The 21,775-nt window shown below is 41.9% G+C and overlaps 3 protein-coding genes across 3 annotated transcripts; 2 read left to right on the top strand and 1 right to left on the bottom strand.

Moving 5' to 3' along the window:
- Window positions 1-428: 428 nt before the first annotated feature.
- LOC129719728 (UDP-sugar transporter UST74c-like) lies at window positions 429-13,500 on the top strand. The gene is made up of 5 exons (XM_055671126.1): window positions 429-1,857; window positions 12,473-12,703; window positions 12,768-12,972; window positions 13,029-13,252; window positions 13,313-13,500. The coding sequence occupies exons 1-5, from the start codon at window positions 830-832 to the stop codon at window positions 13,470-13,472; spliced, it is 1,848 nt and encodes a 615-aa protein (XP_055527101.1). The 5' UTR covers window positions 429-829; the 3' UTR covers window positions 13,473-13,500.
- LOC129725773 (uncharacterized) lies at window positions 13,453-15,163 on the bottom strand. The gene is made up of 4 exons (XM_055681955.1): window positions 14,966-15,163; window positions 13,989-14,890; window positions 13,798-13,931; window positions 13,453-13,742 (listed from the first exon to the last, which is right to left on the bottom strand). The coding sequence occupies exons 1-4, from the start codon at window positions 15,146-15,148 to the stop codon at window positions 13,555-13,557; spliced, it is 1,407 nt and encodes a 468-aa protein (XP_055537930.1). The 5' UTR covers window positions 15,149-15,163; the 3' UTR covers window positions 13,453-13,554.
- A 3,707-nt stretch (window positions 15,164-18,870) lies between these two features.
- On the top strand, window positions 18,871-21,577 carry LOC129725775 (ubiquitin-conjugating enzyme E2 N). Its single transcript, XM_055681958.1, has 2 exons — window positions 18,871-20,055; window positions 21,366-21,577. The coding sequence occupies exon 1, from the start codon at window positions 19,137-19,139 to the stop codon at window positions 19,593-19,595; it is 459 nt and encodes a 152-aa protein (XP_055537933.1). The 5' UTR covers window positions 18,871-19,136; the 3' UTR covers window positions 19,596-20,055; window positions 21,366-21,577.
- Window positions 21,578-21,775: the final 198 nt, after the last annotated feature.

Below are 21,775 nucleotides of genomic sequence, written 5' to 3'. Positions count from 1 at the left end.
CTCTGCTTTCCAATTAGTGTGTGAACAGATGAAAAAACCAAAAAACACTTGCATGAAGTGGAACTAAAAAGTAAACAATCGCATGTTTTGATTTAAATCCGCAAGAGTGTTATATTTTGAGTAATTTTAGTGTTTGAATCTGACGAAGTTTAATCATTTTTTAATGTTTGAGGGTAACTAAACAAGTGATAGCATAGCATTCTTTTCTAACACGAATTATAAGGTCTCAATCTCAAGTATACTAAAATTTTCTTCCTGCCGACTTGTTATACGCTAACAAAATTAAACCCTACCATTTCGATACACAATTTTATTACTATCTACTGCAAAACAGTACAAAACAGTAAATAAATGCATAGTTGTATGTGTACAACAAAAACCCCAAATTAGAGAGAGCTCTTTTTTTTCTCTCGTCTTCTGACTCACAAAAGCTGTGACGTATCGAGTTAAACGTCAAACTTGTGAATGATCCGGGCAATCCGGGATAAGTGCTAAGTGTGGTTTTCAATTGAAAAAATGAAACAAATAATGACACGATGGTAGAAATTGCAACCGAGCCATCGAACGTTGGAACCTCCAAACAAAATAATCGTTAAAACTTTTGTTGAATGTAAATTACGAAGAAAGAATGTTGAATAAGCAACTGAATCAACAGTACGAAACAAAAGCAATAAGAAGAAGGTCAGTCGAGATTGCTAATGGTCTGCAAATCAAAATCGTTTCTACAACCAATAATCTAATGAACGAAGGCGTCAAACCTTGCGGTGGAGATAAGCAGCAATAGCGTTAGTATCATTTATAACGCGATAACAAGACACCCGATTACAAGATGGGTGCAAACGAATCTCCTGGAAGCGCCAACGATGGAATTACTCACGTCATGAAATTGACAAGTGCAATATTTTATGGAGTAGCTTCATTTCTAATTACCGTAGTCAACAAAACAGTACTCACATCTTACCAATTTCCGTCGTTTTTGGTGCTAAGTTTGGGTCAACTTGCGGCTAGTATTATCGTTTTGTTCCTGGGAAAGCATTTTAGTATAGTAAAATTTCCGGATTTCAACCGAGACATTCCGAGAAGAATCTTCCCGTTGCCATTAATTTACTTGGGAAATATGATGTTTGGACTCGGTGGCACGCAGGCCCTTAGCTTGCCTATGTTTGCCGCTCTGCGACGATTCTCCATCCTAATGACGATGATTCTCGAGCTGAGGATTCTAGGCGTCCGACCTTCCACTGCAGTGCAAGTCAGCGTTTACGCTATGGTTGGGGGTGCGTTGCTCGCTGCCAGCGATGACCTTAGTTTTAATCTGCACGGTTACCTGTTTGTAATGGTTACCAATAGCTTAACGGCTGCAAACGGAGTGTATATGAAGAAAAAGCTAGACACTGCTGATATGGGCAAGTATGGACTGATGTACTACAATTCGCTTCTTATGTTTCTGCCAGCACTCGTTGGAACTTGGCTGTGTGGAGATCTAGATAAAGCCTGGCGATTTGAGGCGTGGAACGATCCTGTTTTTGCCATACAGTTCCTGCTTTCCTGTGTGATGGGCTTCATCCTGACGTACAGCACTATCCTATGTACACAGTACAACTCAGCACTGACGACGACCATCGTGGGTTGTTTGAAAAACATTAGTGTAACTTATATTGGTATGTTCATCGGAGGAGACTACGTGTTCTCCTGGCTCAACTCCATCGGAATCAACATAAGCGTCGCAGGGTCGTTGCTTTATACGTACGTGACGTTCCGGAAAAAGAGTCCCGCTGGGGGTGCTAGCTCAATGGTTAGTAATCAGGCAGCGGACCGCAAAGCTTTACTACCTTCATCAGGTCGTGTCGACGAAGTGTGACGGAATGGAACCGGGACTGTTAAAGATTTCGAGTTCGTTGGACTCTGAACGGGTGAATCCAAATCACGACAAAAAGGAAACAACGAGAACGAGAAGAAACCAAAGTTATACCTGGTTCGATATTGTATCTGTATAAAGTGCTTAGTTTATCCTGTTTTAGGTTTATTTTAATACACTTAGCCAGGAGAGTAACCCATCATTAGTTCAGTTACTGAGTAGTTTTATGAAATGATAAATTTATCAAAAAAAAAAGAGCGGATAGTTTTGTGTAAGTAAACGATAATTGTGACAATTAAAGTGACCAGAATTGAACGTGAAACCTGGTAGAATTAACGTTGTTCCATTTTGTCGTATTAAGGTTTTTGTTTGGTGTAATATAATTCTGTGATAATCTTCGAAGATGATTCACGATCGATTGTACTATAGTACCAGTTCTATTTGATAGCTGACAAAGCGATCGGTGGCACATCAACGGCTCTTTTTTACTTTTTTTCGCTTGTCTCAATGGCAAATTTTATATTCCTTCAGTCTCTGGAAAAAGGGCCTTTACCGGAAGAATAACTATTTGACATGCTATCATCTCAGCGCGGTGGTTCCAGTGAGCGTAGATCGTATGGTGCAAGCCAGACCGAGAGTGTCAAGCCTTCCTTGTCGACCGTACTATCACAAATTTTCTATGGGCACAATCGATTCGTCGTCCATAATCCTAGCCTCCTCATCGTCAGGCTCGCCTCCAACGAAAGTTGTTTCAAGGTCTGCGGCCAGTTTTGGTTGCTTTTCTGCAACCAGGGTTTTGCGGAACTTGAATATACTTAACAGTCAGCTCCAGATCGCAGAAGTCTTGTTCATTCAATTCGGCTGCATCTCACTAGCCATATCGTCTACGGAGGCCCCGCAAATCGCTTTTCTTTCGAGCTACCTTACTCGCTGCACGCCACGTCGCATTGTTCAATCGGGTTGTTATCGAGAGCCTATTTTTTCGTCCGACATCCTCATGACATGTCCAGCCGTAGTCTCCCGATTTTTGACGTTGAACGATGAGTGGTTCTCTCAGTAGCTGATGCAGCTCGTGGATCATCGGCCTCCGCCACGGTTAATCTTCCATTTTTACTCCACCGCAGATATATGGTACTCAACACCTTCTGTTTGAAGACCCCAAGGGCGCGTTGGTCCTCCTCACCGCTAATCTGAAATCGTGGTTGAAGGATGACCTGGTTTCCTCTGGAACCCGGCTTCAACCTTCAGTCTTATGTAGGTCCACGTCATCTTCTCTTCTTATCAATTATATCGGCGAAGGCAAAGAACTAAACAACCCTCCCAAATACTCGTGTCGATACCCGCCCTAATCGATGTTAAATAGCAAGCACAATAGTTCATCACTTTGTCATAACCCTCTTGGAAATGCGAAGGGACTCGAGAGTGTCCACGAAACACGAACTACGCACATAACTCGATACCCGTCCCCGAAACACGAACTACGCACATAACTCGATAACCGTCTCAGTTTATCCGGGAAACCGTAATCGTGCGTAATCTACCATAGGTAATTTCGATTGCATTGGCAGCAATTCTGCAGGATCTGACGTATCGCGAATATTTGGTCCGCAGTGGTGCGGGCACGCATGTACCCCTCCTTCTATCCAGCTTTTTACGCACCATAATGGCGGACGCTATAAGTTCGTAATAAATCCTTCGCAAGTTCGTAACTCCCTCGCAAACGATAGTTTCATTTTTCGGTCAAGGAAATCAGGGAATATCAAGTAAAACTGAAGAACAGTTGGAGGAAAACTTAACCGACACTGTTTTTTGAACGGCTCTTTTGTGTTAGAAAATACACCATATGCCGTCATCATTCATGCGCCCCTCGTGCTGTGTGGCTCACTCAGGCTCACTCTGGTCTACCTCGACAGAAAACCAACACTGTCTATTCCAAAATTGGCTGATGCAATCCCTTAACACATTTTGTCATTCTTCATTCCATGTGCAATTAAATTAAATAGAACTAACACTTTGCTCACGATTAATCGCGTTTTTTATTTGTTGTACAATGTCCGATTTGCCCAACAGGTTTTGGGTCCAGCCTCGCGAGGGCGCATAGATCGCGGATTATGAAGAAATCCGTTCGGAAATAGGATTGAGTGCTATTTTTCGGACTAAAACATTTCGAACTGTGAAGTGGGCAGTTTTTGCTCTGCCGAACCTAAACCTAACACCAAGGCATCGAACGCGAGCTTGAGCGTAGAAAAATTATATGATTTTAACTACGAGCTCTGGAAGTTCCCTGGGCTTGGTGGTTGAGCTCCTATCTCGGGTTCTTATAGCTTTACGGAATCCTAAGATGGAGCCACAAAACTATTGTATGAGAGTTTCGACAACCCAAGGGCGTGTGCTCCCGGGTGGCGGATGGGAGCTAAGGGAGATGATGAGAGTCAGATACCTATGTTGTAGTCTTTCCTACTCTGATCTCGGCAATCTCCTATGTGAGAAAGTTTCTTAACAATATCAATTAACACTAAAGAATTTTTCTCACACGTGGACCAGACCACATAGTGCAAGCTCTTTTCTTGTCTATATCCATGAATGCATTACAGTCCCACATGATACTTCCTTACCTATTAGATAAAATGAATTAGTGCTTTTACTTTTTTCTGGCAGTGTGACTCTTATGCACTCATGGATGAACTGTAGTTGAGCGTGAAATTAAATTCTTCACTTTTTATTGTTAGTTCCATGTGCAAAGTTGCATTGTTGTATGTAGTATTATTTAGTAAAAGTGTACGTGGTTTCTTTATCGACTACATCGTTCATATATCCGTTCTGTTTCATTTTCCCTTTTCGTTTGTTTTTTTTTTTTAATATTTCATTTTATTTTTTATTCCGAGTTTCATAATAAAATTTCGAGTTTAGATGTGTAGATATGTATTGAATTCACCAACACAGCGAAATTTGATCAAGAAACCACAGTTCTTCGTTTTCAAAGCTTAGTATTATTTTATCATGTCTGTTTTTGTTTATTGATTAGCATATGTTGTTATTATTATTATACACTTATTAATCTTCAGAGATACTTGCCTTTCCTTATCCTTCGGCAGTTAACTGACTAGTTATAACTCAGGGGTCTTGCCAAGATGCTACCCTAACAAGACAGTATTTTTGCAACTTGCCCAGGGTTATTCTAGTTATTTACACAGAACTTAATTGACCAGCTGGTTACTGAGGCTGTGATGCCAATCCTCTAATCACTGGTACAGCATGAATGGTGCCTCATAACACCAGTGACCCGGCCCTTGGCCCCCTTCTATACCTCACAAATACAAATACAAAAAAAATTCAAATACGAGCTCTGGAAGTTTCGTATGGAGCTAGTGTTGTTCAGAGAGGAAGTCAAAAATGGCGTCGATTAAGAGAAGCCAGAAGCGCCGAATTCGTCCTGGACCTATAAAGACGGGAAGGCTCGGGCTCTAACGGCCTCTCGATCGAAGATGGCCAGACGTGCCACCTACTACACGTAGAGTCGGTATTGCGTTCTGTATCTGCTAATCAACAAGTCTGAGGCACAGAATCGTTGAGTATTCAAAGATGATGCAGAACTAGTTTGGACAATTGCTAGAAGTGATCTGCTCGGATGGAGGCGGAGAATATTCCGGCAATGACTTGAAAATATTTTTGACGACGAATGGAATTCGACTGGAGCTAACAGCCCCAAGTCCGATTTGCCCAACATTTTGGCCAGGACGGGTTTTTCGGCATAAAAGGCTAATGCGGAGCCTCTACTGTTTGATTTCTCATCCGATTGAATACTTATTTTACTGAGATTTCAGAATTGCGTTCATCTATGTTGCCTTTTTGTTTTGTGGTGGATGCTGAAAAATATCAGGCAAATAATGTTATATTTCAGAGAAAATCAGGGAATTTAATAGTGAAAACTAATTTGCCATCCTGCATCCGGTACTACCTCCTCCTCCGGAGCTTCGAAACCGCAAGGTTACAGCGTCCGCCTTGACAAGCGAGTGGTCGTGAGCTCGATATCTAGTAGAATCAGACCATTCGACGGACTTTGGGTTTATTCTCTTAACTTACTTTACTAAACAGCCCCAAGTCATGGTGTGGCCTTTGCTGTACGTAAGAGTCGTCTCCATTCCACTCGGGTCATGGCTGCAGCTCGCCAGCTATGCAGTCTGCGTAGGGTCTGTGGGTCGTCTTCCACCTGATCGATCTACCTAGCCCGCTGTGCACGTCTCCGTCTCGTCCCTGACGTATTGGTTTCAAGAACCATCTTTACCGGGCTGTCGTCCGATATCCTTACGACATGCCCAACCTACCGTAACCTACCAATCTTAGCGGTGTGGACGATAGATGGCTCCCTGAGCAACTCTTGCAGGTCGTGGTTCATTCGCCTTCTACACGTTCCGTTCTCCATCTGCAGTCCACCGAAGATGGTACGCAACATCTTCCGCTCGAAGACCGCAAAGGCGCGTTGGTCCTCCACAAGCATAGTCCATGTCTCATACCCGTAGAGGACTACCAGTCTGATCAGCGTCTTGTAGATGGTTAACTTGGTGCGGCGACGAATTCTACTCGATCGAAGCGCCCTACGGAGATCAAAGTATACACGATTTCCTGCCATGATGCACCGATTAACCCTTCCTTTCATATACTTCATCTTCGATGCATTGATGACCAGTCCAATCCGTTTAGCTTCGGCCTTCAGTCCGATGTACGTATCCGCCATCTTTACAAAGGTCCGAGCCACAATGTCGATATCGTCGGCGAAACCAAACAGTTGAACCGACTTTTGGGATATCCAACGAGAGATCCTCACCTTGCCTTAAACCTCATCGAGTTTCGAAGGGGCTCGAGAGTGCCCCCGATACTCGAACTACACACATCACTCGATTCATCGTCGCTTTGACCAACCGCGTTAGTTTATCCGGAAATCCATAGTCGTGCATAATTTTCCAAAGCTAGTCTCGATCGATTGTGTCGTATGCCGATTTGAAATCGATGAATAGGTGGTGTGTGGGCACGTTGTATTTGCGACATTTCTACATAACCTGCCGGACCGCGATTATCTGATCCGTGGTGGCGCGGGTACCCATGAATCTCACCTGGTAGTGCCCCACGAACTGCTTCGCAAATGGTGATAATCGACGGCAGAGTATTGTAGGCGGTCTTTAGCAGAGTGATTGCCCGGTAATTGCAGCACTCCAGCTTGTCACCCAATAGCTTGCATCCACTCCTCCGGTACTCGTTTTTCCTCATAAATCTTGACAATGACCCAGTGCACGGCTCTAGCCAGTAATTCTCCACTGTATTTCAACAACTCGCTCGGAAGTTGGTCCACTCCAGCAGCTTTATTGTTTTTTAGCCGGCCAATCTCCCCTCCACCTCCAAGAGGTCGGGGGCTGGAATCATGTTGTATTCTGCTCGTACACCAAGATCAGTTGCCATATTGTCGTCGCGCTCTACTGCATCGCCGTTCAGATGCTCATCGAAGTGCTGCTTCCACCTTTCGATCCTCACACTCGTTCGTAAGGAGGTTGCAGTCCAAGCTCCTGCGCATGTTGGCTTGCGACACGTAGCCTTTACGAGAGCTGTTCAGCTTCTCGTAGAACATTCAAATGTCGTCAGCCTGGTACAGCTCTTCCTTCGCTACGCGATCTCGGTTCTTTTGCTGGCGCGTCTTTCTTCGGAGGACTGAGTTTTGGCTGTTCCGTGCCTGTTGATATCGTTCCACGTTCGCTTTCGTACGGTGTTGCTGCATTCTCGCCCGTGCTGCGTTCTTCTCAATTAACTCATGTCTATGATTTGGAGCCCTTGTATCTAGTAACGCTACAACAGTGCTACTTATGGCGGATCGGATGCTCCTCTAGCCATCTTCAAGAGTAGCTGCGCCAAGCTGCTCTTCCGTGCAGGCCCGTAGCTACCGGGGGGGCTAAGGGGGGCTTAGCCCCCCACGCGTTTTCCTTGCCCCACCACGCAATTTTCTCATATATTTGATTGATACTAGGTGAAAAAAACCAAATGAAAAATCTGAAATATGACCAATAAGCATTATTGAATAGTCTCCAGTAGTAGTTCACTAAATCTCAAAAGAACCGTGTTTAAATCCGAACAATCAAAACGGTCGAACTGATATGACAAAAAGGTTTAATTACTCAATCTTTTGGTGAGCCCGCTTGATTCGCGGCGAAGTAGAAACTGACGATCCGCATACTTCCGTTTCGGATGCCCGGACCAGCGTCTGGGAGTGAAAATGTCAGTTAAATGTGTCATTTTAATGAGCGAACCAATCACAGTTTTATATGCTTGATTATACATATAAGTACAATGCAAAACAATATTTGCTGCAAAATTTGACCAGTTTTTCCAGAAGGTTTTATTGTCCACTTTTTGATTTCTTGGATTGAACAAATCGTGAGTAAAAAATGCCACACAAGACTAGTTTTTTCAAATATTCAATATTCAGACAATATCTAAACTTCCTGCAGTGTGCTTCAGTTCAATTTATTTTGGCCGGACTTTTTCACACCTCAGAAGCTTAACTCAGTCCGTTACATAGCCCGGACAACTATGTTACAGTTCGGTCCAAAATAAAACCGGACAAAACATTGATCAAACTATGCGAATCGTCAAATTTAGAATTTGGGCTAACGGCTGAATCGCTCCATTCTTTCTTCGCGAATAGAATCTCTCAGTATCGTCGATTTTGTATAAGGCGACCCTCGAAGATGGGTTTCTAACGCTGTAATTCCTTCAATGCATTTATTGTTTCAAATTTTAACTTTTTAGAACCCTCTTCTGTTTTTAGTTTTTCGAACGTTGTGTAAATGGCTCTAATAAGTGTCATAAAATCGTTGTATTCCATCACTCGTCCTTGCATTGTTTCTCTTGCTGGTTTGATCATTTATTTAATGAATATTGAATTAGTCGAATAGCGGCTTCGTCACTGTAAAGCAGAAATTATAAAATTTTTATCCCTACTTTTTTTTTCAACGATACGCACATTCGCAGTCTGGTTTTTTTTCGGAATATGTACCCGGAAAACCAGATTTTCGGAAATAAGAAAATTCTTACGGGACACCACTAACGCTTTTCGAATCTTTTGGTGCTGAAACTATCGACATAGGAGGAAAACTGCAAAACTTTTAAGAATTTTAATTCGTGAGTACCCGGGTACTCCGTTGAACGCGTAAAGGTACTTTTTTGTCGAGCACATAACGGTTTTAAACGGCTTCCCCTCCAAAAAAACGTTTAACTAAAAAAAATTCTCTGCCCCCCACGCAAAACGAAGTACCTGCGGCTCTGCTTCCGTGGGTAACGCTATTTCCAGCTGCGCGTATTTCTGTGCAACTCCGGCGTCCCGCAGTTGCTCGATATTTGGTCGCGGCGTTCGACTTTGACGGGTTTTTTACACTGTCAAGAGTTTTGAGCGCATACACTACACACAGCTAAGACTAGGTAGTGGTCCGAATCTATTTACGCACTACGGCAGCTGCGAACGTTGATGATGTTGGAGAGGAACGTGCCGTCGGTTAGAACGTGGTGGATTTGATTCTCTGTCTGTTGGTCGGATTGGATTTGTGGATATGTTTGCGGGGGAAGAAGGTACTTCATACTACCATACCACGGGAAGCCGCAAGGTTTACGCACCGATGGTCATTACCATTAGACACGGCGTGCAGGCTATCTGGTACAATAACCGGTCAGTACATTGCCTCCCGTCCTACTTTAGCATTCATGTCCCCAATGACGACTTTTACGTCCCGTCGCGGGCAGCTATCGTAGACATGCTTAAACGCTTCGTCGTCGGGTGAGCAGTGCACGTTGATGTTGCTGTAGTTTAAGAAGTAGCCCTTTATCGTCAACTCGCACATCATTGCGTTGATCGGCTGCCACCACATAATGCGTTGGAGCACCTTGCCCAGTACTATGAAGCCGGTTCCAAGCTCGGTGGTGTGCCACAACTCTGGTAGAAAGTAGCCGCCCGGTGCCTGCTTTTCCATACTAGCGCTACGACTTCGAAGTTGCGTGGATGTAGCTCGTCGTAGATTGTCCTGTCGCATCCTGGAAAGCAGAGCGGTTTGCAGTTCCATGTCCCAAGTTACCAATCGTAGTCCTTATTTCGTTGCCTAGGTCCATGCCGATTGTTCCGATCCGTATTATCTCTTACGTTATTTGTAACATGTTTTCCGGGGCGGCTCGTTGGGTCTTCCCCAACTCCATGTCTCGCCAGGGGACCATCGTGTCAGCTCTGCTTAGAGTCCAATGCTGCCACCAAGACGTTGATCAGCCGCTCCTAACATGAAGATCAGACGCTGTTTTGAGCGGCACCATTTTGGTAAACAGATGCTCGGGTTGGCGAAGCATTCCCTCTACCGCCGAAGTATGGTTTACGCGCCAAAGATCGCGACGCACGCACCGTCGGAACTTGAATATAGCAATGATAATAGAACGTCGAAAAAAGTTCGACGTTAAGGCCCGAATACACACACGGCGTAATGACGCCTTCTCCATACAAATTAAAAGGCGTAATTGCGCCTCCCGTTGGGACGCCTTTCAACCAGAATCTTTTAGCTTTGCCTGCCTAGTGAAGAAGGTAGTCGTTCGCCGCCTTCGGCCGCGTACTTGACTGCCTTTTGTGTAGACGCATCGTGCCTTCCACACGATCTTGTGTCGTCTTCTTTTGAGAAGGCGCTGGCAGCGCCGTGTTGTAACATTTTTCGGCTGCTGGTGATTCTAGAAGTGTGTTGCTTTTTTTTTTCTTCCAACAAACATAAATAAACATAAATTGGGTGGCGTTTTTCTAGTTTTGTTTTGTACATAAGCCTGCAGCTACCATTACAGGTGTTTGGAATTATCTTTTATCTTAACTATCCGAACAGCGGAGTGCACTGTGCCTGGCCCACAATCCGCTTCCAAGGTTCTTAATAGTACCGACAGTTAGATCGTGAAGTGGGATCATCGTTCAAGGTGTGCTGCTTCCCCGGTGAAATTTCGCTGTGCGATGTGATTCTCGGTGCTATTTACAGATAAGTACACAGTTTCTCTGCCTTTTATTTTACCTACAACAACACGAGGTTTGGACATTTTAGATCTCATTGCTTATCAAAGTTAATTCTGATTTCTCTGTAAGGCTTTGTGTGTATGAAACTTTGCTAGTTTATATATTCAGTAGGTGTCAAATCATAATTATTATAAGTATTGAAGACATGACGAGATACCTCGCGAAATAAACGGATCTTCAGAATTCACATTTGGATGTTGAAATATTTTGCATATACAGTATTCACGTATATACTTTTTGTAATTGACGTGGAATATCTCCAAAGTTAAACGAGTGTCCTAAAATATAGATAAGAACCTAAATATTTGGCGCATCAAGTTAGTTTGGCCCACTAGGTGTTTTGTTCGTGCCAGGGGGATAGCAACATGCTATCCTTTTTTATGTTGAATGAGTAAAGAGTCTTCCCGAATAAAGTGACAAAATTATGGAACTTTTGCTGGGCGCCTGCCTCGGGGTTTTATTTTTAAGCAAAGCCCCGATATGTTGCCTACTGCCAAACGTGTAGAGTTAAGATAGGGATGCCATCCCCTTGGTTTGCGCAATGGGCTTCGTGACAGGGCCGGATTAGATATTTTCGTGAGGCCCTTTTTTTCCTAAAAAAATGAAGGGTTAGAAAATTTTAAATTTTGAAATGACTAAACGCTTTCCTAGAAGGTGACAGGTCTCCCCTCTGTTTTCACGTCTGGTCCAGGACTAGGGGGGCCCTCGTGTCGGACGGCCCGGGGCATTTGCCCCCTTCGCCCTTCTTAACCCTCTAGTGCGGACTTCAGTCGAAGTTCTGAAAAGCTTCATTAAATACATAAAAAGTGTTTATAATGGTTCATAGTAATTTTAGCCCGTCTGGATCCAGGCCTGCTTCGTGATATTTAAATTTTGGTATTGGTAACAGCATCCTTTACCGAAATGCGAGCAGAGCTTTGCACTGATTATAATAAAATTCCTATCCCGTGATACCCGTAGAGATGCATTGGAACCCGCGGTCTCTACACAAAACAAGCATCACCATCCTATTCCTTCCCAAGTAGTACAGCCTTTTGGTTGTGGCCCGCGTCGTTGTTGGTCAGTGTTAAAAGTATTGTGAACCAGTGAAAATTGCACAACAGGAATGTAATGCTAGTCCCAAGCACCATTCAGCTGGTTCTTTTTGCAATCTTGTTGGTTCGACTAATCACGAAGTGCAGCTATGGGCAGTATACCTAAGCTTAGCTAAGGCCTTATGTTGGTATTACTTTCACTCGAAAATCTTTTGTCGTAGATGATTTCTGTGTGCTCGAATAAGGTGTCCGTTTTCAAACAGCACATTGGTGGTTACAGAGCCCATCCTCTCGATTATCCGTCCACTAACTCATGCGGTAGTGCTGTCGTTTTGATAAACCGAAGCGAAGACCAATTTTACACACCATCGTTTTCCTTTTGGGTTCAAAAATATGAATTAACTTAACTATAGTGACTGCAAAAATGCCATCAATAAAGTTGCAATAGTACAACAAGTCGATTAACGTAACTGGACCATGGAATTGAAATAAACTTGACCAATTTTTTTTCAGGAAAATGTTACTACGAGGGAATCAATTTCAGCAGCTCAGGCGAGTGTGGAATAAAAATTTATGCACTGCTGCTGCCCAAGCTTCACCAAAGAATGACTCCGATTCAAATAATGCTTCGCCGGTGGACGAATTTACACAGGAATTCCTGAAAAATCAAATCAAACTAACGGATACGCAGAAGTGCATCCTGAGTGCTGGAAGTTCACTAGCCGCACTGCTAAACCCAAGAAGGCATGTATATTATATTGATGCGTACCTACATTCTATATGTTCTGCAACGCGAAATAATTCTTAGGCATGACATGATAGCCTGTTTGGGTGAAACAACCGGTACTGCTGCTTTGGAAAATATTCGATCTCAAATGCTTTCCTCAACTGAAGGACGCCAGGTGCTTACGGAAAAACCTCGCATCAATACCCACACCGTCAACATGGATGCTCTCAGAGCACTTCCTGAGAATAGTTTTGGCTTTCACTACGTACAATTCCTAGAGAAGCACGTTAGTCGTCGTGTCGCAGTATCTTTTCTGCTATAAATCCTCTGTCATTTTCATAGGAAATAACTCCAGACTCCCGCATGGAGGTTCGATTCATGGACGATCCTGAGCTTGCCTACGTTATGACACGCTATCGTGAGACCCACGACTTGGTACATACAGTTCTCGATATGCCGACTAATATGCTTGGGGAAGTCGCCGTGAAATGGGTAGAAGCGATAAATACAGGATTGCCCATGTGTTACGGAGGCGCTGTCTTCGGAGCCTTCCGATTAAGACCAAAGTAAGTGACAGATTTTGAACGTAATAATAATAAATTATTACCAGCAACATTTCCATACAGACAACGTCAAAAATACCGTCAATATTACCTTCCCTGGGCAATCCAGACGGGTCAGCGTGTAAAACCACTAATGTGCGTATATTGGGAAAAACGATGGGATCAAGATATCAAAGAACTACGGAAGGAGCTAAATATTAATGTTCTTTCAACAAACCTATAATAAAATCTAGTCATACATAGGTAATTTACATGATTGGTAATATACATCTTAGTAACTTAACACCTAAATTGCAAGGAACACTTCAAAATTTGAACTCATAGTTTTTAGCCTTCTGCACTGTCCCGTTCACTGTAGGTGAGCTTTGTTGGTACCCGGTTCCATTGAATAGCAAATCTAGCAATTTTCTATTGTATACTTCTGGTAGCGGTATATTCAAATCGATAGAGTTTTGAATAATTTCCGAACATGCTCTTAAATCGCGACGCCAATCTAAAATCAATCAGTCAGAAGCAGGCCAGCACTTTACTTGTAATTTGCATCTTACATTGGTATTCAAATAACCGGATCAAGATTAACCGGCACTGTATCAACATGTTATGCTTCAAAAACAGCTCCATAAGTTGATAAACCTGTTCGATGCAGTACTCTTGCAGATATATGAAACATATTTTACTAAGCCTGAAAAGTACTTACAAAATTTATTCAACAAATTTTATTGATATTGTCCAAAACTACCTTTTCGCGATTGCCAGCCGTAGATCATTATGCTTATTGAAAATCGTTTTAGCTACCTCCTGATCGCTGTACCATTGGCTGCGGAAACTCTTCTCCCAAGAATAACATAACAAATATTCATCGTGAAGCTGCAGCATGCAAAATTCCCCCATCTCAATGACAGCCAGTAGAACTGCTTCACTTTTCTTACCAATGGTCTCGTCGACAATTTCTTTCAGCATCCGATTTATTACCTCTTTAGTTGCATTAGAAGTGCAACTTCGAAGAGCGTCCTTAAAACTATTCAAAGCGTTTAATGAGCTCCCACTCTTCCATTGCAGTAATGCTTTATAATGCAGCAAGTCACCATTTGTTGACACAAAATCTGCATCCACTCTTCTACAAAGTTCCATCAAACGAACCAATCGCAGTCTATCTACATTTTTCGCGAAATTTTCCAGTAGCATGTTGAGCACCGTTTTTGAGGGAAGCTTTCGATACTGATCCATTTGTTCGAATAGTAAATGGACATCTTTTTGGTTGCCCTCTTTAATTGCGGTTTCTACCAGATTGTCTACGTGCTGTTGCTCTAGTAGGTCTATGTTGATCACAATCGGATTAGATGTTAAATCATCGAAAATTTGTGTCAGCTTGAAGGAAGAATTTCCGCTCGCTGGGACTGCCAGCTCGGATGCTACTGTACCATTAGTTTTAGTGACTTTCTTGTTATGGCTAAGAACTTTCCACTTCAGCGTTTTATTTTCAACTAATTCACTGATGAATGAGTCGATTGCGTCGACATTAGTACTTTTACGATGACCCGTCAATAGATACAACACCCATGCGTTTGGTAACGATAAACCTCGGTACGCAATTTGACGAGAATTGTATGCCAAAAGCGCCATACCTGAGTACAAACAGCTCTTCACGAAATTACGAAGCAGAAAAATTTTTGATTTACAAAATAAGGAAGAAACGTAAATAATTTTTCTGTTTACCAAATCTGTGTCACGTATTCCACGTAGAGTCTCTTTCAATGCACAAGCTGGCGGTTTCGAAAAACATTTTTTTCCAATTTTATTTGCACGGTAGAAAATCGTCACATTCATTTCTAACGTTTTTGCATTTTCCTTCCTTCCGGTTGGTCTCGAGGTACGATGCCAGTCAAACAAGCCAGTCATCGTAGGTTCGAGTCTCGGCTCGGCAATATATTTTAAGTGTGAACCACTTCGTAGCTTTTTATAGACCTATACGGTTTTTAAATTGAAAAGTTACATTTTTCTTTCAAATTTTCACTAATGTCGAATTCGTTTTCGCGACGGTAGTACCACATACATAAGACATACGTAACACTGGCGTTTTTTCTGGTACACGTTGCCCCATAGTACTCCGTACCTCGTCCTGCCCAACTGCTCGACAAATAATGAACAAAATAAATTTTCTTTTTCTCGGCTTTATCGAGCCCCAAAGAAAATCCCATAAGAAACTGTCAAAAAGTTATTTACAAAATCAATGCAGCATGTACCAGAAAAAAACGCGAGTGTTACGTATGTCTTATGTATGTGGTGGTACCATTCAAGTAGTTCATTTTGTACCAACTTTTTTGGAAGAATTCTTCCTGAGTGTTACGTATGTCTTATGTATGTGGTAGTACCACATACATAATACATACACACTTAAAATTTTTTGCTGGGTCTCGGTAATTTATTGCCGAGAACGGCACCACTGAATGCTCGGTTAAGAAAAAAATGACAGCTGTCACATTTTTTCGTAAATCTCGGTTCAACCTAACTGAATACTCGGATTTCGAATAATTTGTGCCGAAATTTCAGTTTGGTGAACCGAAATTTAGGAAAAAAATGTGTCATTTTTTTTTCAACCGAGCACTCATAAATTACCGAGACCCGGCAATAAATTTTAAGTGTGTACGTAACACTGGCGTTTTTTTAGGGGCCGTTCCTAAACCACGTGGTCATAAAGAGGAGGACGGGGGGGTTTGTCAAAAGACCACGAAAGACCACGCATGGAGGTGGGGGGGTTAACGAAATGACCACGTGGTCTTTTTTCCTGACCTATAATTTATTGTTGCCACCAAGTCAAGAATGAAGCTTTTGCATGTTAGCAACATAGAATGTACTGAAAGTTCAATAATAAAAATGTAAATAATTTAAGCGAATTTTTGACACTTGACAAATGAATAGACCACGTGTTTAAAGTCGCAATTGAAGGAGGGGTTGGCCAAAAGACCACAAAAGGGGTATAAAAAGTGATCAAAATATGACCACGTGGTTTAGGAACGGCCCCTTATGGTACAAAATTCGATTTGTTCATTATTTGTCGAGCAGTTGGACAGGACGAGGTACGGAGTACTATTCGCGTTGACGGTGTTGCTGATATTTGTTTGGTTTTTGCATGCGAAAAAGAAGGAAGGAAATATTTTTGCTTTTGTCATCACGCACATTTTGACAATAGGGGGTTTTAATTTGGAAAAATACCTTATACTAATCGATAACCGACCTTTCAGTGGGTATAACGTAATTTGTCTTAGATCTCTACGAGTTTTCTTTGATTTTAAAATTGAAAAATTATATTTGTTTTAAATTTTCACTAACTGGCAAGTAGTGCACAGAGTGACATTGCTGTTGCTGGCTTTCGGGGAATATAACCCTGATTGTAAGCAAAGTGACATTTCTGCTACTGGCTTGTGAAAAATATAACCCTGGTTTACTATAGACACTAGATATATAGACCTGCGGACTGAATCGCAGCGAGCCGAAATTACTGTCAAACGTGCGAGCCAAAATGAACATAACGAAAAATTTGTATCAAACAAATAACATGAATATAAAAAACCAGCGATTCCAGTGCTGCTGTCATTCACTACGCAGGTCTATATATATAGTGTCTATATAGTTTACGTGTCATGACAGGGATGCCAGATGTAAAGACATGTCTTAATATTGAAAACATTTGAGCATGTGTGAATGAGTGGAAGCCTAAAGCCTGTAGTACACTCTTTGTCTAATGGTCAAATATTTGACTTTCTGACATAATGTTCAAATTTATTTGACATCATGGTTGTTGTTTGCCCCATGTTAAAATCGGAGAGTGACAAATAATTATCTCTGACCAAATTTTTATCTGTCAAAAAGAGACAAATATTCGACGCTCGGTCAAAGAGTGTACTACAGGCTTAATAGTCGGTTGATTAACCGCACTCGATTTGATGTGTCACTGGAAGTTTTGTAAACTTTCAACGGGGACCGTGTTTACAGATTTCCTATGTATAAAAACATTATTTTGTGGAGTGTGAAGATATTTGAAAAATGACCTGGCCTCCCTGTGTCATGATTTCTTGACGGTAGGGTATGTCTTAAAACCACTTACTTACCTTACCAAACAGTCCCAAGCCGTGGTGTGGCCTTTGCTGTACGTAAGAGTCGTCTCCATTCCACTCGGTCCATGGCTGCAGTTCGCCAGCTCTGCAGTCTGCGTAGGGTCCGCCGGTCGTCTTTCACCTGATCGATCCACCTTGCCCGCTGTGCACCTCTCCGTCTCGTCCCTGACGGATTGGTTTCAAGAACCATCTTTACCGGGCTGTCGTCTGACATCCTTACAACATGCCCAGCCCACCACAACCTGCCTATCTTATAGCGAATTTCTTTATTTCACTAGCTCACCTCGTTTTGACCTGGAAGCGCACTAACTGCTGTCAAAACCCTTCTTCATTCGCTCGATTTTGACACAGTTTTGACCTGCCGTGCTGCCCGAAGCGCACTGAAAATTTTGTCAGCTTCAACCCACCACCGCACGTGCTAAGTTCGTAAACAATTATCTGGCATCTCTTTCTTACTTGCGTCTTAAATGGCGATGACGTTTCATTATTCCTCGGCAGTTTTGCCCGCACACAGTGGAATAAAGAAATTTGCTATTAGCGGTGTGAACGATAGATGGCCCCCCAAGCAGGTCCTGCAGTTCGTGGTTCATTCGCCTTCTCCACACTCCGTTTTCCATCTGCAGTCCACCGAAGATGGTACGCAACACCTTCCGCTCGAAGACCGCAAGGGCGCGTTGGTCCTCCACAAGCATAGTCCATGTCTCATGCCCGGTCTGATCAGCGTCTTGTAGATGGTTAACTTGGTGCGGCGACGAATTCTACTCGATCGGAGCGTCCTCCGGAGACCAAAGTATGCACGATTTCCTGCCATAATGCGCCGTTGAATTTCTCTGCTGGTATCGTTGTCGGCAGTTACCAGTGAGCCCAGATACACGAACTCATCAACCACCTCGATTTCATCACCACCAATTTGAACTCGAGGTGGGAGGTTAGCACTGTCCTTTGATGACCAGTCCAATCCGTTTGGCTTTAGCCTTTAGTCCGATGTACGTATCCGCCATCTTCACAAAGGTCCGAGCCACAATGTCAATATCGTCGGCGAAACCAAACAGTTGAACCGACTTTTGGAATATCGTGCCACTCGTGTTAATCCCCGCTCTTCTAATGACACCTTCCAGGGCAATGTTATTCAGTAGGCACGAGAGACCATCACCTTGCCTTAGACCTCTTCGGGTTTCGAAGGGGCTCGAGAGTGCCCCCGAAACTCGAACTACACACATCACTCGATCACTCGATTGACATTTCTTATCAAAAGAAAAAATAATATACATACCCCTAAAACACCCTATTGTATATGAGAGTTTACGTTGGTGCGAACAGCCTTCAAAATCTCTTTCAATGCGAATAACCCGAATAACCCGAATGGGGCAATGTGTACCAGAAAAAAACGCCAGTCTTACTTATGCCTCTCTCCCAGCTGATTATTAATCTAAGTAAATTATTACTCGGTTTTTAACAAAATTAACAACACGTGTAAACTGCCATGTAAAGCATCGATTACCTTAACTCTGGGAACCCTGCCACGAGAAAGACGTCGCCATCGTTCATCCTCTCGGTCGCAGTCAATAATTGTGAAATTTTTCTTCGCTTTGCAGTTGAAGAAATATAGGTATTTTGATAATATTTCTGTCTACAACTGCTGGAGCTCATTGAAAAAATTCTGAAAGTGTAGATAAATTAGTGAAGTTTCAGTTTTGTGCTTAAAAAAATCTCGAGTCAGTCTCGCCTAGGGTGGGCAATTGCAAGAAAGCAGTCCGCTATAGGAGACAAAGATGGCTGCTCTACCCCGTAGAATAATCAAGGAAACACAGCGCTTAATGCAAGAACCCGTTCCAGGGATCAGCGCCGTTCCAGATGAGCAAAATGCTCGCTACTTTCATGTGATTGTCTTTGGGCCGGAGGATTCCCCATTCGAAGGGGGCTTATTCAAATTAGAATTGTTCCTACCAGAAGATTATCCAATGTCGGCACCAAAAGTGCGATTCATAACGAAAATCTATCATCCGAACATTGATCGACTGGGTCGCATATGTCTAGACATTTTAAAGGACAAATGGAGTCCAGCACTGCAGATTCGAACTGTGCTGCTGTCTATTCAAGCCTTGCTAAGTGCCCCAAACCCGGATGATCCCCTTGCCAACGACGTCGCCGAACTGTGGAAGGTTAACGAAGCGGAAGCAATCCGGAACGCTAAGGAATGGACTCAGCGATACGCGATTGTGGACAACTAAGCAAAATAGATCGGAACAAGAGCAACATTTTATTAAATTAATTTTATAAAAGAAAATCTGAATAACAAATGTACACAGAATAGAATGGTAATATTCCCCGGCGAATTAAAAGCGATGACAGGAGTAGCGTGTTATTACTAATAGAGCGTGAGTGCAAAATAAAGAAAATGTGGAGAACCCGTTTGGTGTAATCAAAGTTTCATAAAAACCAACAAACACAAAAAAAAAATTGTATCAGGCACCCGTAAAACAAAAGAAAAAAAACTGCTATAATGAAAAGCTGCGAGGATGAAATCAAAATCAAGACAACAAAGAATATGCAATGTGTGAACAGCAGCTCGGCAGCACCATAACATAGCTAATAACCAGCAAAAGCAGCAGCAGCAGTTTTCTTTTGATTGATTTTCTCCCTATTTTCTAAAAGAATGTTCAACAGCTTGAACCGCATTATAAATTAAAGGTAAGCTCTCGGATCGAGAATTATTCTTTCCTTTGCTGTTGTATGTTACGTTCAGTATGCGTTCATGAATGGCTTCCTCACGGTAGCAGTGTGCGCTATTCTTTGTCGAAAGCTCTCCCTCATCCGAGCAACAAAGAGTTGTTTTTGCCTTGTGCGATTCACTCCTTACCGCTCGCTGTAGCTGCATGGAGTTGTGTAATTAGGTTATTTTTAAGTGCTAAAGTAGGTAGCTATAAAACAATGGCAAAATAATTGCACAGTTTGCGAATTCTGTACAGCAGTAGGTTGGAACATAATATCAGCTGATTTGTGTGGCATGTGGCTATGAAGACCCACTTGACCACTTCACTAGACTTAATGGATTAGAATTAGAGCAGTTCTTTAATTTGCTTATGCGAAAAGCACGGAATGTTTGATCAAACGGATTTATTTCAGAACCCTCGTGGAATATAATTTTTTTTCGATTTCAATAAACTATAAACATCAGCCTAAGCCACATTGTAGGCATATTCAAAAAAATACAGGGTTGGATTGAAATGAATCTTTATAAAAAGATTATCAACTACTTTAAAAAAGACGAACGCCTTTATTGCTACGATTAGGCATGGGAAAATTGTTTATCTTAACGGTTTTTTCCTGTTGGATATATTTTCCACTGTCATTCCAGATTTGATGTGAGCCTCATTAAAGTGCTTTTACTTCGATTGGTTTGCATTAAGGTTCCTCCCATTAAGGTGTAATTGAACGAATAAAGTTGCCTGCTTAATAGAAGGTTTGTTTTGCTGTCAAATCTTTTAACACGAGCAAATTCGTAAAAAAAAAACATTTTCAAAGGAAAAAAGTACTCTCTGATTTGGACACAAAATGATGAAACACTTTTACGAATATCAAAAACAAAAGTTAGCGCGGTTAGTGTTAGGATCTCAATCAAATTGTTATTCGAAAATCGAAAATTTTTCTGCTAGATGTCTGATTTTATAATTCGAGTCTTCTCTGATATATGTGGAATTTTATATTAAAATTAGAACAAAAATAATGCTTTTTTCTGTGCCAATTATTTTTGAAACTACAAAGAATTGGAAAAAAATTGAAGTATCAGGGAATTTTATAAAGTTAGCTAGACACCCTAAAAAGTAACATTTTTTATGAAAATTAAAACCAAAACTCTGTAGATTCTACAATAGGTGAAAAATGCTCTAAGAATTCTATAAATAAAAATAATAATTAAAATACTGTGTAAAATGTGCTAAAATACTTATTTCTAACAGTTCTAATGAGCAATGCTTTCTTCTGTCTTGTTTTGATTTCAGATTGTACATTATACGAGCACGGGAAACTCATTTATTTCCAACAATTATGCGAGAATGGTCTCAATCTCTACCGGTATATTTCAGTATGGTGCGTTAATCGGATGCCGCAGTCTAATAGTATGGTAAAATTTAAATTATTTCACCACAGAAACGCAGAAAAGTTATTGAAACAAATTTAAACAATAAAAAAGCAGCGTAAGTTATGAAAACAACAGACTTGTTTTTGATTATCTCAACGTAATGAATCAGAATATCCGTTGATGATGTATCGCAGTCAAAATTCGCCTATTAGTTCCACGCTTTACTCAAACAAAATAATGATTATTTCCTCACTCTTGGGTAGCTGTTAAGAATTCATAGTTGATACCCATAACCCTGTGCTTGGTTCTAGTATGATATATTTATCAAAT

The sequence above is a fragment of the Wyeomyia smithii genome, chromosome 2 (genome assembly GCF_029784165.1).
Source record: "Wyeomyia smithii strain HCP4-BCI-WySm-NY-G18 chromosome 2, ASM2978416v1, whole genome shotgun sequence".
NCBI classification, from domain to species: domain Eukaryota; kingdom Metazoa; phylum Arthropoda; class Insecta; order Diptera; family Culicidae; genus Wyeomyia; species Wyeomyia smithii.
Note: the sequence above shows the minus strand (reverse complement) of the source record. Positions and strands in the feature narration are given on the sequence as shown.

Coding starts and splice junctions, on each gene's coding strand:
- LOC129725773 (XM_055681955.1), bottom strand. CDS start 15,148: ATGACTGGCTTGTTTGACTGGCATCGTACCTCGAGACCAACCGGAAGG. Junction 13,932..13,988: donor CGGCTGGCAATCGCGAAAAG/GTAGTTTTGGAC, acceptor AGTACTTTTCAG/GCTTAGTAAAATATGTTTCA. Junction 13,743..13,797: donor CCGGTTATTTGAATACCAAT/GTAAGATGCAAA, acceptor GATTGATTTTAG/ATTGGCGTCGCGATTTAAGA.
- LOC129719728 (XM_055671126.1), top strand. CDS start 830: ATGGGTGCAAACGAATCTCCTGGAAGCGCCAACGATGGAATTACTCAC. Junction 12,704..12,767: donor GCACTGCTAAACCCAAGAAG/GCATGTATATTA, acceptor AATAATTCTTAG/GCATGACATGATAGCCTGTT. Junction 12,973..13,028: donor TACAATTCCTAGAGAAGCAC/GTTAGTCGTCGT, acceptor TCATTTTCATAG/GAAATAACTCCAGACTCCCG.
- LOC129725775 (XM_055681958.1), top strand. CDS start 19,137: ATGGCTGCTCTACCCCGTAGAATAATCAAGGAAACACAGCGCTTAATG.